Below are 17408 nucleotides of genomic sequence, written 5' to 3' on the forward strand. Positions count from 1 at the left end.
TATTGCACTGCAGGCACAATTCAGTGACTTAATAAAACTGACTGTACAGCTTTGCTATGCTGTGTTTTATCACTAATGTTTTGCAGTGTTACTAAAGTTATTAATTTATTCAGGCACAGCAGATAAACTGCATCTCCTAAGCAAATAAATTACTCATAATGGTGAAGTTATTGTGATTTAGTTTAACCGACTGGAAAGGAGGAAATATATTTGATGAGTATTTATGTTATTTGAGTATGTGTAGAATAATAAGATGGGTATAAGTTATATAACGAACAAAGTCCTATTTGGTTTAAAGTGCATGATCCACTTAAAGGTGCAGTCCGCAACTTTCAGATCCCTCTCTCCCCCGTCCCTCCCCACTGCTCTCTTGCTCTGCCTCCAAACTTTCCAAAGTCCCTCCCTCAGAGGAGCTAACAAGCTAATGTTAACCAGACAGAAACATCACAGTAATATAACATGCACTGTTAAAAGCATATTACTGCAGTGCCTCTCTCTCTCTCTATGTGCACACAGTACACCAATCTAGCAGTAGCTATGACACAGTGTCACTTACAGCAGCTCAAACGGTAGCTGCTGCGTGCACACACACAACACATGCACCACAGAGTTCTCGTGTAACAATTACAAATCAAACATAATGTAAATCCAGCAGCAGTAATTACCTTTCAAGCAGAAAAGTCACCAATTCCATCTTCTACTCCTCCAGACCATACATTGTATAAAAGATGGCGCTCCAGCCCGGGAAAGGGGCGGGGCCTGTGAGCAACAGCTGTCAGACAGTCCATCAAACATAATCCTGGCTCTGATTGGTTATTTTTGCTCAGTCGCAGTGCATTCTGGCAATCTGCCAAAGGCAGTAGTAGAAGCAGCAGCGGGGGATTCAATGAGTCTGTTTTTTTTCACACAAACTACTAGTTTGATGTAAGGCTGTCCTTACATAGTGACAGCTTTAGCAAATATAATAAAAAGTCACTTTTACAAGAGTTGCAGACTGCACCTTTAACAAAAAAAAACAAAAAAACAGAGACGCCTAAATTTACAGGATGCCCTAGATAGAAGAAGGAAATAGAAACAAAAAAGTGTTTTTTCTCTCTTTGGTTTCATTTTCTATGCTTCATTCGAAAAGCCAACTTGGTATGAAATGTAAATGTTTCAATAAACCGCTGTGTATGTAGAGCAACACCCTGACAGGAAGAATTATCAGAGTCATTTTCTCTCCAACTCCCGTTATTGAAAATATTCTTTATGCAATAAGAAGTGAGATGTAATATAGGTTATGATATCTTTGAACATCATGATGTCTGACAGGCCCTCATTATCTAAAATACCATATTTTATTCTAAAAAGAAAACGTAGACAGATTTGGATTCTTTAAAAAATCTTGTTCTGGTGATTACAGAGGGAGCTCCACACACCAACTAAGGCTTGACTGAGGACATATAAAGAACACTAGACCAGAAATTAACATTTCAATAGTCCTAAAAACTCAACCTTTTATAGCCTTTTTCATTGTTTCAGATTGTCTTCAGTCTGACATGCTGCACATGCTTAAATGTTGAGCTGAAATGTTTAATTATTTTATGAAGATTATATTTTAAAAAGTCACTGAATGTCTTTCATAAATCATGTTTATGTGAAAAGTTCACCTTTTATGTAATGCAAGCACACTTTTTTTATTATTATAAATTGCAATCACGTTTAAAATCCTATCCGCACACCATTGTTAAATGATGAGATTTTTTCAGCGATCATTAAAAATAAGAATTGCTGTTTCATGCAGTCTGACTCCTTTACTGTTGCGTAAAGGTCATGTTTTATATGCAGATTGTGCTGTACTTCTATTATGTAAATAGGTTAATATAGTCTGATGTAATTTGGAGAAAATGACTGTTCCAGTAAGACTGGGTTTATTGTTTGCAGTAATTAACTTCTATTGCTTCATAATAAAAAAAAAAATGTTCACGTAAAAGTGAAGAGAATAAATTAACTGTGTTTAAAAAAAACAACAACAAAACAGAAAAAGTACATCTTTCTTTCTATTTTTTTCCTCTAGTGGTCACATTGGACACATACTCTTGTATGGACCCTGGGATTCCTGTGAATGGCCAACGGTTAAGTCATGACCTCTCCATCGGCTCCACAGTTTCCTTCCAGTGTGATCCAGGATATAGACTGAGCCATGAGGAACCATTAGTTTGTGAAAATAACCACTTTTGGAGCCACCCTCTACCCTCCTGTGATGGTATGTCTTCTCATTATTAACTCATACCATGCTCAGGTGATCAAAGCATATATACAAGTAATTTGTTCTTTCTTTTTGGCATCCTGTTCGAGCTTGTAAATAGTCATTCAACCACTTTATGAATGTCGTTCTGTCTTGTTCTACTTGACACAGAAGAAATGTCTTAATGACTTCAGCGTGGTGGTGTGTTTGATCTTAGCCTGCAGATAGTATTTAATGATAGATGAGTGTCTGCATTGATTCTTCAACAATAAGCCATAATTCTTATCCTAACTCAGTAATGTCTGCACAGAACTAAATTGTCAAACACCCACACACCTACACAAGCGCACACTAGGGCTGGGCAATATATGGTGATTTATAATATATTGAGTTTCCTATTTTAGAAAATGACAATATTGCCTACATCGAGATATATTTATATTTTTTTAAACTTGTTTTTATTCATACAATCACACAGTACAAATCACATCACACAAGTATTTAATATTATTCATAGAGTACAGTAAAATAGCGTCCTTCTTTACAATTTTTCCATATTACTGAGATACATATTTTTATAGGTTACTTTGTATTAAAGGTGCAATATGTGAGATTTTCAAGCAATTTCTTTGACCACCAGGTGGCATATTACTGACCACTGAATGTACAGGTGACATTATTCTCTGTTACACCCATGCGGGCCGATGTATATCGTCAGCGTTCATGAGTGAAGATGTTTAAGCAGTTGTTTGTTTGTTGTAAACCTCACGGGTAGTGCACCTTTTATCTGTTTGATGGATGTTGGTTACCAGAAATGGCCTAGTTGAGGGATGGCTCTGCTGTAAATAGGCTTATACTCACCCAACCAGTGGAAAATAGGTACTACAGATTGGCCGGGCCGGCAATATTTGTTAATGTATATATAACTGTGTAGTCTCAAAAAAAAATCACATGACATATGGCATGACAGCTAGGGACATGTTTCTTAACACTCAAATTTTTATTTTAGGTATTTTAGACATATTTAAAAATTGAAAATTCTACATACTGCACCTTTAAAAAAACTTGTTTTTAATAGTCACTGCTTTCGTTACTTCTCAGAACAACAAGAAAAGCACAGTTAGATGGATTTCTGAGTGAATCTTAACCCAGGTCTTCCCCTAAACAAGCCACATTACAGAACTCACTCACACATGCTGTCCCTTACAGAAGAAAAAGCCGAAAGTGGCACATATTGTGCAGCTGTTTGTGTTAATAATTGTGCCTGTGTGTCTTTTTTCATCAGCAAATTTAACCTAGAATTGTCTTTCTGGTCAGACTTTATTGAGTTAAAAGTATTGAGATTTGTACTGTATTTTGCCATTTTGAGAAATGTTTTTGGTCCATATCATCCAGCCCTAATGCACACACTGATGATGACCGCACCATTATACAGTAACTCTGCACTCGTAGCCCACAGTCGGTTAGGCAGACCAAATGCAAGCTTGCGTTTTGTCAAAGTGATCTTCATCCCTCTATTACAAGCAGCGGTTGAGTAAACTGGTTACTTTGGTGTTATAAATAAAGCATTTGTGAAGATAGACTACACTCGACTAAAATGCAGATGCACCAGCATGTTTTTGCTCTCATATCTTTGATAGTGTTTATTAACTTCAACATATCAGCACTATTTATTACCATTTACAGCTTATTATTTTGCAGCATCCTGCACAACTGTGGCTTTTGTATTTGCAGCACAAACCACAGATGATCCTCATCAGTAATGATTTACCCAGCTCTCTAATGGAGGCATTTAGAGATTCTACTTCAGGCCTAAAAAGGACACCTTATACAGTGCTTTTGTTATACAACATCATCCTAATGTATTTACTTACCTGGATGTGCAGTAGGATGGTTCCAGATGCCTCAGCTCTGGGAGTACTGACTAGATCCTTTGCCAAGCCTAAAACTTTTAATTTTTTTATGTAATTTTGCCTCATTAATAAAATATTTGATGTAATTTTGTTGTCGGGGAAAAATTCAGTCCTGATGCTAACTTAGAAACTCAAGGGTTGAGAGCCCCAGCCAGCTCAGCATCTTTGATATTCAGGACTTTGAATCTGTACTTTGATCTTTACACCCTTAAGAGGGTGTAAAAATCAAAGTTTTTGATCTTTTAACTGGGAATCTTTTTTTAAGGACAGCAAATCCAAATTTTCTATGTTGCATTGGGATCATTTTTAATTCTATATACTTTACAATGATTAGGAAGAAGTTTATATGACCTTTGATGTTTCCTCTTAAAGCAATTTGTTTAAACAATAGGTGATTACATCAGTTAACCTTCAGAAAGATCTAGCTTTAACCTCCCAACACCAGCAGTCAATAAGGGGAGGGGTTTATCTTGTTATTAGGGGCAGGACATCTAACTTATTGTTATCCTGCTTGTTCTTTCTTTCTTTCTTTCTTTCTTTCTTTCTTAAATCCTTCCAATGTTCGAACAACAAACACAGTCCAATAGACGTAAAGGTGGCACTACAACGAGCCTCTTTTTAAAACATCACAACAAAATCAACCGTACATGCTACAGATTTGCAACTTTCACCAAACTGTAGCAACCAATACTGTGGAAACCTTTTAATATTTAAGCATACCGATAATTATGATTTCCATTACTCTGTTTTTACCAAAAAAACAAACAAAAAAAACTGTAAAACTTATTAAACCTATCTCCTCCCTCAATTATTGGACACCAAATTAGCTACAGTATGGCCCATCTTCAGACTTTCCTACATAAACTGTCCACACAGATTTTTGATTTATCAAAAATTGAGCCTACAGTGCATCAACATTTTTGACTGTCAACAGTATACTTGCAAAATCTTGCTAAATACATTTTCAGTGTTCCTATTTTGGAGTCATTGTAGATGATGTTTGGAAAATATAAGAATTGGATCTCTAAAAACTTAATTTTTTTTTACAGCGTTTTAAATTTTGCCCTCATACAAACAATTGGAGTCAGTGCAAAAATGGCATTTTTGGACCTCAGTTTTTCAACTTACAGAGCCCGTAATCATTTTATGAAACAAATAACCAACATCTTCATGTTGTCTAGATGCAATATGTGCGTTTTTGGATTTGGATTCAGTCGTTTGAAATCTGCTATTACACATTAACAGCTGCTGTCTTGTTTTGCCTAAAATTGTCCTTGACTATTGCTGTGCAGCAGCTATAGTATTTATCTGAGATAAATAACTATTTGGCAATTCAATAATATCACTTACTATTTTGTGAGTGAGAGAAATATTACTTTTTTTTTTTTTTTAAATTATTGCTCATATCAACATTTCACATCTCCCTTCTTTCACATGGGCTCAGTGGAAAAAAAAAAACATAGTGCTGCTGCATTGGCAGAAATGTCAGATATGTATTATTTTAGATTTGATTAAAAATAATCCAATACAGTAATCCATAAATTCACCCCATTTACCTTGTTTTGTGGATTTTGATTATCTTTGATAAATGGCATTTCTGTCTGTGGTTTGATTAAAGAAACTCAAGGCTTCAAACATATGGATAGATGGCTGAATTAATGAATAATTTATTGCTCTGCGAGGCAGTAGGGCCAGTTTAAAGAGAGAAAAAATAGAAAAACTGTGTTGGCAGAGTTACCGGTAAAAAACCCCAAAACACTCAGGACCCAATGTGGTACAAGTTGAATGCATTATTCATGTAAATCTCTTTTCAGTCTTTAGGTGAATGATTTATTGGTTCATTTACAACTTTCATTTTTTCCCCCTTCAGCACTAGTTACCTGTCATTTTCTTTCCTTCTTGATACAGCATCATGTGGAGGAGATATCAGAGGACCAGGAGGGATTATTTTATCACCTGGCTTCCCAGAGCTGTACCCTAACTCTCTTAACTGTACATGGACAGTGGAGGTCAGCCATGGAAAAGGTACAACAACACTGTGACTGTGTTTAAGATACAAATCTCCTTGGATTATAGCATAATATTGTGGTTATGCAACAATTTATGTACAGCAAAGCAGGAACAAAACACTTATTTAATCATCTGAATAATGGCAAAGATTAGTGATCGTAGGCGGCACAGTGACAAAATTAGTATTTAAAGATGTCCGCTAACCTAAATCGAAGCCAGCATATATTTTACTCGGGCAAAGATAATTAATTTTCATAACTGGTGACTGGCCAAAGCTTCTGTATGAATATCATTACACCATGCAGCTATTTGTTTAAAACACAACTTTCTTTTCCTCGTGTGTTCTTCAATTAGACTAATTATTTCAATTTGTTGCTTTATGCTAACAGCGGTTTTACTAGTTCTACCTATTTAAAGTCGCACAATGTTGAATCTGTTGACGTAGCATGAACGTTTAGACTCTGCTCTGCAAAGATCAGTCTGTGTTCTTGACTCACTGAGCTGTGAATGATCTGCCTATATAAATGTAGATCCCCTGCTGTGTTTGTTTATAATTGTTTTTTATTTTCCGTTGTTTCTTTCCAAGTGGCCAATTTTCTACTTTTTTGCACTGAAACCGCTGTATCTGTCATTGAAACGAGCCCTTGTAGTCACTATACAGTCATCCTTTGCCCCGCTAACAACTTCTTACCTGAACACCTCCTTAAGTCTGGATCAATGAAAATTTGTAATTGTCAATTAAATAGTTGGAAATGTTTTATCTTTGGAAGTTTAAACAATTCGAAATTTAACTTTACATGTTTTCAAGTCACTTCTAAAGGGCCATCAACGTTTTTTTTTTACCGTTTCTCGATGTATTAGTAGTACGGGGTAATATCTACATAGCTTTAGCTGCAGTCTGCAACTTTGTCCTGTTTCCACAGCAAAACGGTTATATAAGCAACGCTTTCTCAATGCATTGATCTTAAATAATTGAGCATCTGATTTAATAAGTGATAAAATAATTCATTGTTTGACAGAGTTTAATCAATTCTTTCATTACGTACATTTCTAAAGCCTTTTGGGGCAGTCTGCAAGAGAAGAACCACGTTTTTTTTAAATCAGTTCAACAGATGGCATCAATAAGTAAAAAAAAACCAGGATTTGCTTATCAGCAGCCAATTAGCAATCATGGTTTAAATAGAGATGGAGGTATTGAATTGGTTTTACAGGGAGTTTAAAAAGAGTTAGATGCTGAAGAAGTAGCATAAAATGTAGAAATCCTAAGCTGAGCTTAATATACACTTTTGCTGTCTTTAATAGAATTTTAATTTTGACAGTGGTTTGGTTTTAGTGGTTTAGTCTTTTACCTAAAATGCAACTTAGTTTTAATCAAAATTTAGTCATCAGGACAATTTTAGTTATAAATGATTCTAATTTTAGTCAACGAAATGACGTTTGCTGTTTTTTAGTCGACTAAATCTGTTACAGCTATAGTCGACTAAAATATATGTATGTATATATATATATATTTTTTTTTTAAAGATTAAATTAGCATTTATCAATCTAGTATTGGATGGTGATCAATAGGTAAGACAACATGATCGAATGACTTCTGATTTCACCCTATTAGATGAAATTAGTAATATAGATTTCGATCACGTGCGTTTGTTATTAATTAGTCAACAAAATTAACACTTTTAGAAGAAATTTTATCGCAATTTTATTTCCCAACAACAACTTTTATATAGTGTAGTTTTTCACCACATTGAAGCATGTCCAAGCAGCTTAAAATCCCTAATATTGTAAGATTTATAGACGCAGTTATAACCTTTAGAACTCACTTCTATTCATGCAGTGTCAGGTTATTGCAGGGGTTTTTCTCTGGGTTTGCAATTTTAAACTTCCTATTCTCAGTCCAGGTGCTGCAGAATACAGCAGAGTTATGGATTGTGTATTCTGTCTAAGGCTGTCTGTCACTGACACTTTCTGCTTTTCACTGAACACACCACACCGCACTGTTATATTTTTCTATTTCAAGGTGTCCAGTTCATGTTTCACTCCTTTCACCTGGAGGATCTTCATGACTACCTTCTACTAACTGAAAATGGCAGCTTTGCTCAACCATTGGCTCGACTTACTGGCTCGGAGAGGCCAGCACCAATCAATGCTGGCCTGTATGGAAACTTTAGGGCCCAGCTACGCTTCATTTCAGACTTCTCCATATCACTGCAGGGATTTAACATCTCCTACTCAGGTATGAAGACATATGTCTATGTGGTGTCCAGGCTGTAGGAAGAGGATTATAGAGAGGCAGTGCAGTGAATGGGATAGCAGTACAGACCGCATAGGTAAAAGTGGACAGTTCTAAATTCTGTGTGGGAGGCAGAAGCTAAGAGTGCACTGCAGAGCTGATTCAGAGTTTGGAGGTTTGGATAGAAAGAGTAGAATTCGGTGGGCAGATAAAACTATAACTCCACTGATAGGATCAGAAGAGATGACCTCTTACGTATATACGGTAATGTTAGAAGTTTCAGAATGAGCACATGGCTTACTGTATACCTCACCTCAGGCCTCTGATGGTCAAATAAGGATAATTAAGAGACGAGGGGTTCAGGTAGGTTCTGGTTCTGTGACCATGATAAGAGCGATCATCAAAGCGTGACATGTGAGCCAGTATCCTGAGGACAGAGGAGACAGCAGAGGAGGGTAATAGAAATAATGGGCCTCACATCCAGAGATCCAGGAATAGAGAATCAACAGAGGAGAGAGAGAGAGAGAGAGAGAGAGAGAGAGAGAGAGAGAGAGAGAGAGAGAGAGAGAGAGAGAGAGAGAGAGAGATAGAGAGAGAGAGATAGAGAGAGAGAGAGAGAGAGAGAGAGAGAGAGAGAGAGAGAGAGAGAGAGAGAGAGAGAGAGAGAGAGAGAGATGGATGGGGACACTGAATGAGTCGGGTTGATGGAGAGGGCGGGGAGATAGTGAGCGAGAAGGAGAGTGACCGAAGCTGGAACATGATAAAGTACAGTGAGAGACAGAGCGAATGTGTGTCTTACTTCTTGTGCATTCTGGCTAAATATTTTCCTGCTGTTTGTTGAAATGAAGCATATCCTGTGCAGTAATGAGATTTACTTTCTGAGTGGGTGTTCGTCCTTGCATGCTCTGTGATTAGCATCCATGGATTTACTGATTAGAACTCATTTTAATAACTTTCAGTAATCTCACATAAAATTGAGCCAATAGATCATCTTGTTATTTTGCTTTTTTTTTACAGAATACAATCTTGAACCCTGTCAGGATCCCGGAAACCCTCGGTTTGGCCGCCACAGTGGCTCTAGATTTGGCATCGGTGATTCTCTGGCATTCTTTTGCAACACAGGATACCGTCTACAGGGGGCAAAGGAGATCATGTGCCTTGGAGGTGGCCGGCGCATGTGGAGTGCCCCTCTGCCAAGGTGTGTGGGTACGTGGTCAGCAGCTTTTTATTCTGTCTCCTTCAGTGTTTATGCATGTGTGTGTTGTAACATCAACAGTGTTAGTTGAAGTCGGCCCTTTGATCCGTTTTAGTCAGATGTAAAAGAATGTACTTGATACCTAATGACTGTGGAATTAGATTTCGAGTGAAAAACTGCTATCTGACGCAGTGAATCAATTCCAGATCTCTTTAAACTGATACTTGCACAGAGGACAGTACTTTGGCCTTCACAGACAGCCCGACTGCACTGATTGCATATCTATCAGCTTTAACAACATTATCCACATTTTAAGAGTGGGACTCCAGAACTGCAATCTTTGTCTTGTTTGTATTTCTGTTCACCTATTTATAAAAACCCATCTTGGACAGCAGCAGTTAGCAATTCTGCTCCTTGAGGGTGGCAGTCCTGCATGTTTTGGGATTTAGTTCATATAAATCAACAAGCTTTTAAATATGCAGTGGAAAATCTGTTCTTTGCTCTTTTGATTTAGAATAGTTATATCTGAAAAGCAATGTTAAGCTTTTTTATAGTACCAAGAAAGCAAGAGAATGTTTATACCCTGAAGATTTAATGATCTACTTATACTTGTTGATAGTGCCAGTTTTTCCTGACTGTTATAAAGTAAAATAAAATAAAAAAAAAGCATGTGGACACTTTTTAAATAGGATTGTCAATCATGCTTTAGTAAGATCCTACCACACTGTTCTGTCCAACAATAACGAAGCTTTTTTTTTTACCTTTTATTGAAGTCATTTGTTTGTGTGTAACTGACTATGTTTGTTGTTTCTGTTTTTATCATTTTTTCTTCCCACAGCGGAGTGTGGGTCCACAGTTTCAAACAGAGAAGGAGTTCTCTTGTCTCCAAACTATCCAATGAACTATGAAAACAACCACGAGTGTGTGTACAGCATTCAGGTGCAAACAGGCAAAGGCATCAACATTACTGCCAGCACGTTTCAGCTTGCTCAAGGTGACGTCCTGAAGGTAAAGACAAACAACAATCACTTCATGTTGTTGACTAAAAGCATGCAACCGATGAACGAAATGAAGCTTGTGCCTCTAAATTCGGTTTGCGTCTTTTTAAAAATGATTTTTTTTTTTAATTGCGTGAGAAAGACCTCAAAGTTTCCTTTCGTGTGTGAGCTCTGTGACACAGCAGGAATTGTGTGGAAATAAAGATTAAGATTAAGGCCTTAGAAGTTTGAGCAAAGGTCGAGTTATACCATTAGCTTCTTTAAAGAAATGAAGAGATGAATGTCTTTGTGCACGAGTGTTATGGGGAGTTTATTTGAGCGCGACAGCTGTGATGTAAATGAATCTGCAGTCATTACATCACAGCTGGGAACCTCTCTTCTCGCGATGCAGATGTCTTTTCTAATATTCCAATTAACTTCATTGTAGCCAGAATATGGGTTTCTAGTAATGGATTTGTGCAAACAGTGGTGTCTTTGTGTGAGCATTTTTTTTACGAGCATTGGAAATGGAGAATTTCCTAATGATTTCTAGATAACGAGAATACAGAATATCAATAGTGTGTAAGGAATGGGTTCAAAAAGCATAGATAGTTGAGTAGTAGGTCAGAAATAGCTATATAAAAAAGCTAAAAAAACATACATTATGTTTCATTTAAAAAGCACTAAGAAAAGCCTTTTTATTTTTAACCTTTTTCTTCAATGAATTGAGATATATCGCATGTTAACGCTCCCTTTTTCTTTCTGCTATTAATATTTAATGTAATATATGCAACCAAGCCTTTCCATTCTTTTTATTTTTGTCTGAATCAAGGTATACGATGGAAAGGATGCCGCAGCTCAGCTCCTTGGCACCTACACAGGCAATGTGATGCAAGGTCTGTCCCTCATCAGCACCTCTAACAATCTGTGGCTTGAATTCTACTCTGACCGTGAGATGACAGCAGCAGGGTTCCGGCTCTCATACTACAGTAAGTTACATTTCCTTTCCCTGGGGGAGATCGGCCCCAAAGCCTTTCCAAATGAGCAAATTTAGCCTCTCTTCAGGATCCAAGCATTTTAAATAGCAGTGATGAAAAGAAAGCTTTAATTAACCCTCATCCTGCTTTACTGTGTCTTTCACTGGCAGGATATCCATTATACACTGCATGGTGTTCCAGTTGCAAAAAAAGAGCTTTTCCGACTCATTTTCCTTTTCCTTACTTGTTTTGTCTCTCGTACTCAATTTTGTTCTTTGCGTTCCAATTCCAAATTCTTCTTTTTCCTTTACTGGGCCCTAAAACAGTTTAGTTAGCTTTGGTAATGTGTGAAATAGGGAAGCACAGAGGTTTAGTGGTTAGCATAGCAAGAAGATCCTGGGTGTAAGTGCCCAATTCTTTCGTGGGCCTGATCGTTTTGGATCCTTTCTGCACATGCGCGAAACGCGTCGACATCCGGTCGGCCTATTTCACGGCATTTCATTTACTATTTCAAAGGTTGAAACCCTGCTATTTAAAAAGAATTAGAAATGTAAGTTTTGAGTGATTTCTGATTTATTTTGGTTTTTATTACATTTTCTGTGTGGTTTTTGATTGTCAATGTTGTGTTTTTTTTTTATTTAACAATTAAAAACAGAAAACGGTCACATATTTGCATGTATATTATTAAAATATCTAACAAACGTCGTATGGTTGGTTTACATTCAAATATCACGTCCCAGGAGCTCTGTCGGAAAGATTGCAAGTAAAGGAAGTGACGTAGTCTTCGTGCATGCGTTGAGAAGATCCGGAACGATCAGGCCCGCGAAAGGATTGAGCACTGACACTGGGTTCAAACCCCAGACTGGACACTTGGGTGCTCTCTGTCTGGAGTTTGCATGTTCTCGCCATGGTTGGGTGGGTTTTCTCTGTTTTCTAGTTTTCTTCCAGTGTACAAAAACATTTATGTTTAATTTTTTGTCTCTAAAATCCCAATGGGAGTGTGGGTGGATGTCTGTCTGTGTGTCTGGTCCAGGGTGTAGCCCCAGCCTAGTACCTGTTGACCCTAAACAGAGATAACTGGGTCAGAAGATGAATGAATGAATTTTTTTTTTTTCGCGTCGGGGGGCGAGGTGCTATGGGGCCTCGCCCGTGCTGGGGCCTCCACTGGGGTCGTGCTGGATGGGCGTGTGGGGGCGCGGCCTGTGGCTCCTGGCCTGGCGGATGCGCTTCGGGAGTGGTGGGCCCCGTGGGCGACGTGCCGAGGCGGGGGTGTCCCGGGGGTGTGTCTTTGAATTGGGCATCTCGGGGCACCCTACCCTGCCAAAAAAAAATACAGATATGAATTTTACGGATTCTGATTCTTCAAACCGATTCTCGATTCACAATCAATCTTTTTGTGACATAGGGTGCCAATTCCAGAATGAACAACAGTACATTCCTTCATTGTTTTTGTAAGACATAATATATTATAAGACATACTTTATATTGTATATTATTAGTGTATATTCATGTATAATATAATTACAAATATAAAATTATAATCTAATATATTCTTATATTTTATAATAATATATAATATCTATTCAATTTTATTCCTAAATTCTATTAAAAGGATTGGGCATATCCTCCCAAGAAGTAGTGACACAGGGTTAAGCTTCAATGCACGCTGAGCAGCCAGGTTTAATGTGTGTGCAAAACACTTGATATGTGTTCAGTTATCAAGCTGAGCAGCAGGCGGCATATTTGCAGCCATATCTGTAACAATAACAACATCTGTGATTGCTAACTTCCATTCATCTGCCACAGTGTGGAACATCAAATTCACGTTAGTGGCTTTTGTGCATTCCCCATCACTCACTACGAACCCAATCTGCCAGGTGTTTATGTCCACGCATCAAGGTTACCCGGGAAATAGTAGAATCTCAAATGCACCCAAACATTTGGCTTAAGTGAAGACGGATCGTGGTAGCAGCGCTCCGGACTCGCCCTTCTTTCTGAACGTGGAAATGGGTTAAAAAACATCTTTTTAGATGATGATTCCTGAATATTTTGGATTTATTTAGAATCTTAATAAATAAGAATCGCGATTTTGTGATTCGATTTTTACCGGCCCCCCATTATGGTAACATTGTATTTTACTCTTGAATGTACTTTGTTGTTGCACTTAACCTGCAGTTAAGCTTCTTGAACTATTTTCCTCCACTGGTTGGTTTCCTATCTATGCTGTAGATGAAAGTTTTATAGGATCAATAATCATTTCATCAGTAAGACACTAAAATTGTTTCTCATTTCCTATTTATTACTCGTCATTACGGGAAGTTCCTTACGTGTAAGCAGAGTTTTTGCACAAGTATTTGCCGATTGGATCTAAATTTCTGCAGTGGCAGATAACAGATTCACTCCACCCAGACTTGATGGCCCTACACACATTTTTACTTATTGTTTCATTCCAGAAGTCAACTCACTTTGCAATAAAATTGCACTTTTCCTTTTCAGCAAACCCCTGAAATATCAGCACATTTTTGTTGCTCCTTTTCCTTTCCTATCACAGGTAACATGTTAGGCTGCCTTGTTGTGATAAACAGATGGCTTGATGTTCATTAGAGAATTATCTAATCTTTAACTAATGCATATTTAGTTGCCTTTTTGTATAAAATGAACTATACGTTGCTATAACTTTAAGTTTGCCTTGCCCTTGCATCTTTCACATAAGAGCCTCATAAACAACCCCTTTATAACTTATATAATTTTGCTAAGTTGTATGTCTTTCATGTCAAAAATCACATAACAATGACATTTGTGAAATTTATTTTCACTTTCTTTGCTTTTAATGTTTGGTTACTTTATTGGTTTGACCTTATTTTTTTTTTACATTACAAGATAATAAAACATTTTCCTTTTAATGTTATTTTATGACTTGACAGCGGAAATGTGCCGTCATAAAAATGTCACATCAGTGCAAAGTATTTCAGTTGTCTCTAATGCTTTTGTATTATTGACTTGGCTATGTGCAGCCGTCTATCACATTTAAAGGTAATTTATTAATAGTGTTCAAATACATTTTTGCACGTTCTAGTCATTTGAATCGCAATGCATTTGTTTGAATACCACTATACCAAGTGGTTAAAGTTATAAAAAAAATAATGTCAAACAATGATTTTTTGCATTTTATATCATATATAGTTGCTAGTATTATACCAAGGAAAACTGGTATAAATTATATGCCAACATACCCATGTTGTGTGCATTTTTACCTAACCATAGAATATATATGCAGAAAAGTAACTTAAAAAAAATATATATATATATATATATTGTTGTTGTTTCTAGTATTAAAATTAGGGTGGGGTATAATGAATACACATGCGTATAGTATTTAAATCTCATTAAATCTCATTTAAGAAACCTTAAAATCGTGGTTCATAGTGTTACACTATTTTTTTGTAGGAGTATTTCTGAAACCGATCACATTTAATAATTTTAAAAAAAAACAAAACCTGTCAGTATGTTTAGGGAACCCTTATTTATTACCCAAATGTGCCATCAATCATTCTGCTATCTTGAGTTGTGCAGTAGTAGATTACCCACTGAGGGTTTAAGGGTAAGTAATGAAATGGACATTAACCAGTGATGTGTAGTCATTTGATGCTACAAAACAAACAGCCATATGCCTTTTTATGAATCCTCATTGGGCTAAGAAATGGCTCTGTTTAATACTGCTTTTTGAGTTATAGTAGAACACATAAATTTGCATCGTGTAACCATATATCCTGAGTTGTGGCTCAGGCAAGTATAAGCAGCACCTTGAGTCAATCTTTCAGAATCGTCTTTACTTTTTTCTTTCCAAAAGGAATAAATAGATTCCCTTCAACATGAAGACAACTGACTGATGTATGGTCAGCAAAGGAGCAAGAAGAACAGGCAATATGGCCATCTTAAATCTTGTCTGAACATTAAATATTTTTGTGTTCTCATGTCTTGTCTACCAAAAGTGCTAAGGTAATTTTTGAAACGTGAACAGTAACTGCACAAGATTTATATTAGCCGTGACACTTGTAATATTTCCACAACATCTGGCATGGGCACGGACCTTGCTGTGAGAAGTGACAATAAATCAGTACTGCTCCATTTATGGCTGCTATCATTGCTTCATAGGACTCTTATATTTAGTACCAGAAAGAGAGAAACAAATGTAAAGGCCACCGTCAAGTCCAACAACAGAGAAGAACTAAAGGGTCACTTTTTCTTCTTTGTTGGCATTTTTTTTTATTGTACTTTCTTCTTTAAGTTTTCCAAGTGGATGGATTGTTTCCCTTTCGTAGTAAATGTTTACACTCAATTGAACCCTAAATTGTGAATGTCTAATTGTTGCATTGAAAGTAGTCCGCACAACTGCGTAGTTAGCTCCCAATTTTAAGTTAAAGGGCCCATGTTAGGCTAAATCGACATTTCTGTGCTTTAAACATCATAAAAGTGCTATTTGGGCTTCATACCAACAGCGGGGGTGTGCTGACGTTGCACTGAAAGAAAAACCCCACGGTGCGTCAGTGCAAACTCATCCGCGCACACGGCAGCCTGTGAAAGGGAATCAAGCTTTTGCTCATTTAAATGAACCACAATTTTTTCCGGTAAACATGTCTTAAATTCTTCCAGCAAAATTAATTCACGGACCTGAGGAAAGTTTATGACCTTACTAGCGGCGCACCACTTATTGAACAATGCGGCCTTCTCACGGGAAAACTCGACATAAGTTTGGGTGACAGATTTTTCACCTAATCGAAATCTCTGCCGGTTTGCCTCAGGGACAAGCTCATAAGCTCTCAAAACTGTGGCTTTCACCACATCACTATCGAGGCTTTCATCCATCGATAAATATGCACATACTTCCTGGGCTTTCCCCACTCATTTACATTGCAGTAATAAACTCCAAACATCTTTGGGCCACTTTAGAGTAGTGGCAATGCATTCAAAAGCATTAAAGAATGACTCCACCTCACTCTCTCTAAACGGTGACACCAATGCAACATGTCTGCTGATGTCAAACTGTTCATGAGTGGAGTAGTGGGAAATACCGAGTGACGTGGGCGGGGATTTACGGTCAGATTTGAGCTCCATCGCCCTTATGCGGAGATGCATCAGCTCAACTTCTCGGGTTTTCGTCTGCAACTCCACTTCTTTCAGGCGGATAGTCAGCTTCAGCTCCTCCGTATCACATCCCGCCTGTAAGAGGACCATCGAATTCGTGCGGCGTCCCAGAGAGGCTGCGAGAGCCTCTGCTCCAGCTGTTACCTGGTCGCTGACGTGGCAGCAGACGTGGCAGCAGACGTGGCAGCCTCCGCTTCCACCTCCTCATCTGACACGTCAAACTTGGCCGCAGGCTCCAGCCTCAACACAACCTTCTCCACCAACTTAGTCAGCGCACACAGTTTGATTCGGGCACTATAGGTGACGGTAATATCAAAAACACATGCCACCAAAAACAAATCAGCTTTTTTATCAATTTTTCTAAAGTAGGATTCTGCACAAAATCATTGAGATCAAAGGCCATTTTCTTTTTTTTTTCTCTCTTTTTTTTTAACACAAATCTGTCCACCAAACCTACACGAGAGAAGAAGGAAGAAAATAAAAAGTCTCTAACAATTTAATTATATGATCCAAAGAACGGACGAGCCCCCAATTTTATGTCACGCCCCAGTCTAGGAGTTCCAGGACGCAACATAAAAAACGTAATCTAAATAAAACTCGGTCTCCAAAAAGCACCGACAACGGGTTCCAAGAATTAACACAAATTTATTCCTGAACATGAAGAGGCCTGCCAGGCAGGTACAAAATACATTAAACAAGAATATGCTAAGAAACGGAAAACTGCACAAAAC

At 37.6% G+C, this 17408-nt stretch overlaps 1 protein-coding gene across 1 annotated transcript in view; it reads left to right on the plus strand.

Moving 5' to 3' along the window:
* LOC114477864 (CUB and sushi domain-containing protein 3-like) overlaps positions 1 to 17408 on the plus strand; it is a 243390-nt gene that overhangs the window by 97938 nt on the left and 128044 nt on the right. The window contains 6 exon segments of the mRNA XM_028470524.1: positions 2057 to 2245; positions 6049 to 6165; positions 8171 to 8386; positions 9401 to 9589; positions 10417 to 10586; positions 11388 to 11544. Coding sequence (XP_028326325.1) covers positions 2057 to 2245; positions 6049 to 6165; positions 8171 to 8386; positions 9401 to 9589; positions 10417 to 10586; positions 11388 to 11544 — 1038 coding nt within the window.

The sequence above is a fragment of the Gouania willdenowi genome, chromosome 16 (assembly GCF_900634775.1).
Source record: "Gouania willdenowi chromosome 16, fGouWil2.1, whole genome shotgun sequence".
In the NCBI taxonomy this organism is placed as follows: domain Eukaryota; kingdom Metazoa; phylum Chordata; class Actinopteri; order Blenniiformes; family Gobiesocidae; genus Gouania; species Gouania willdenowi.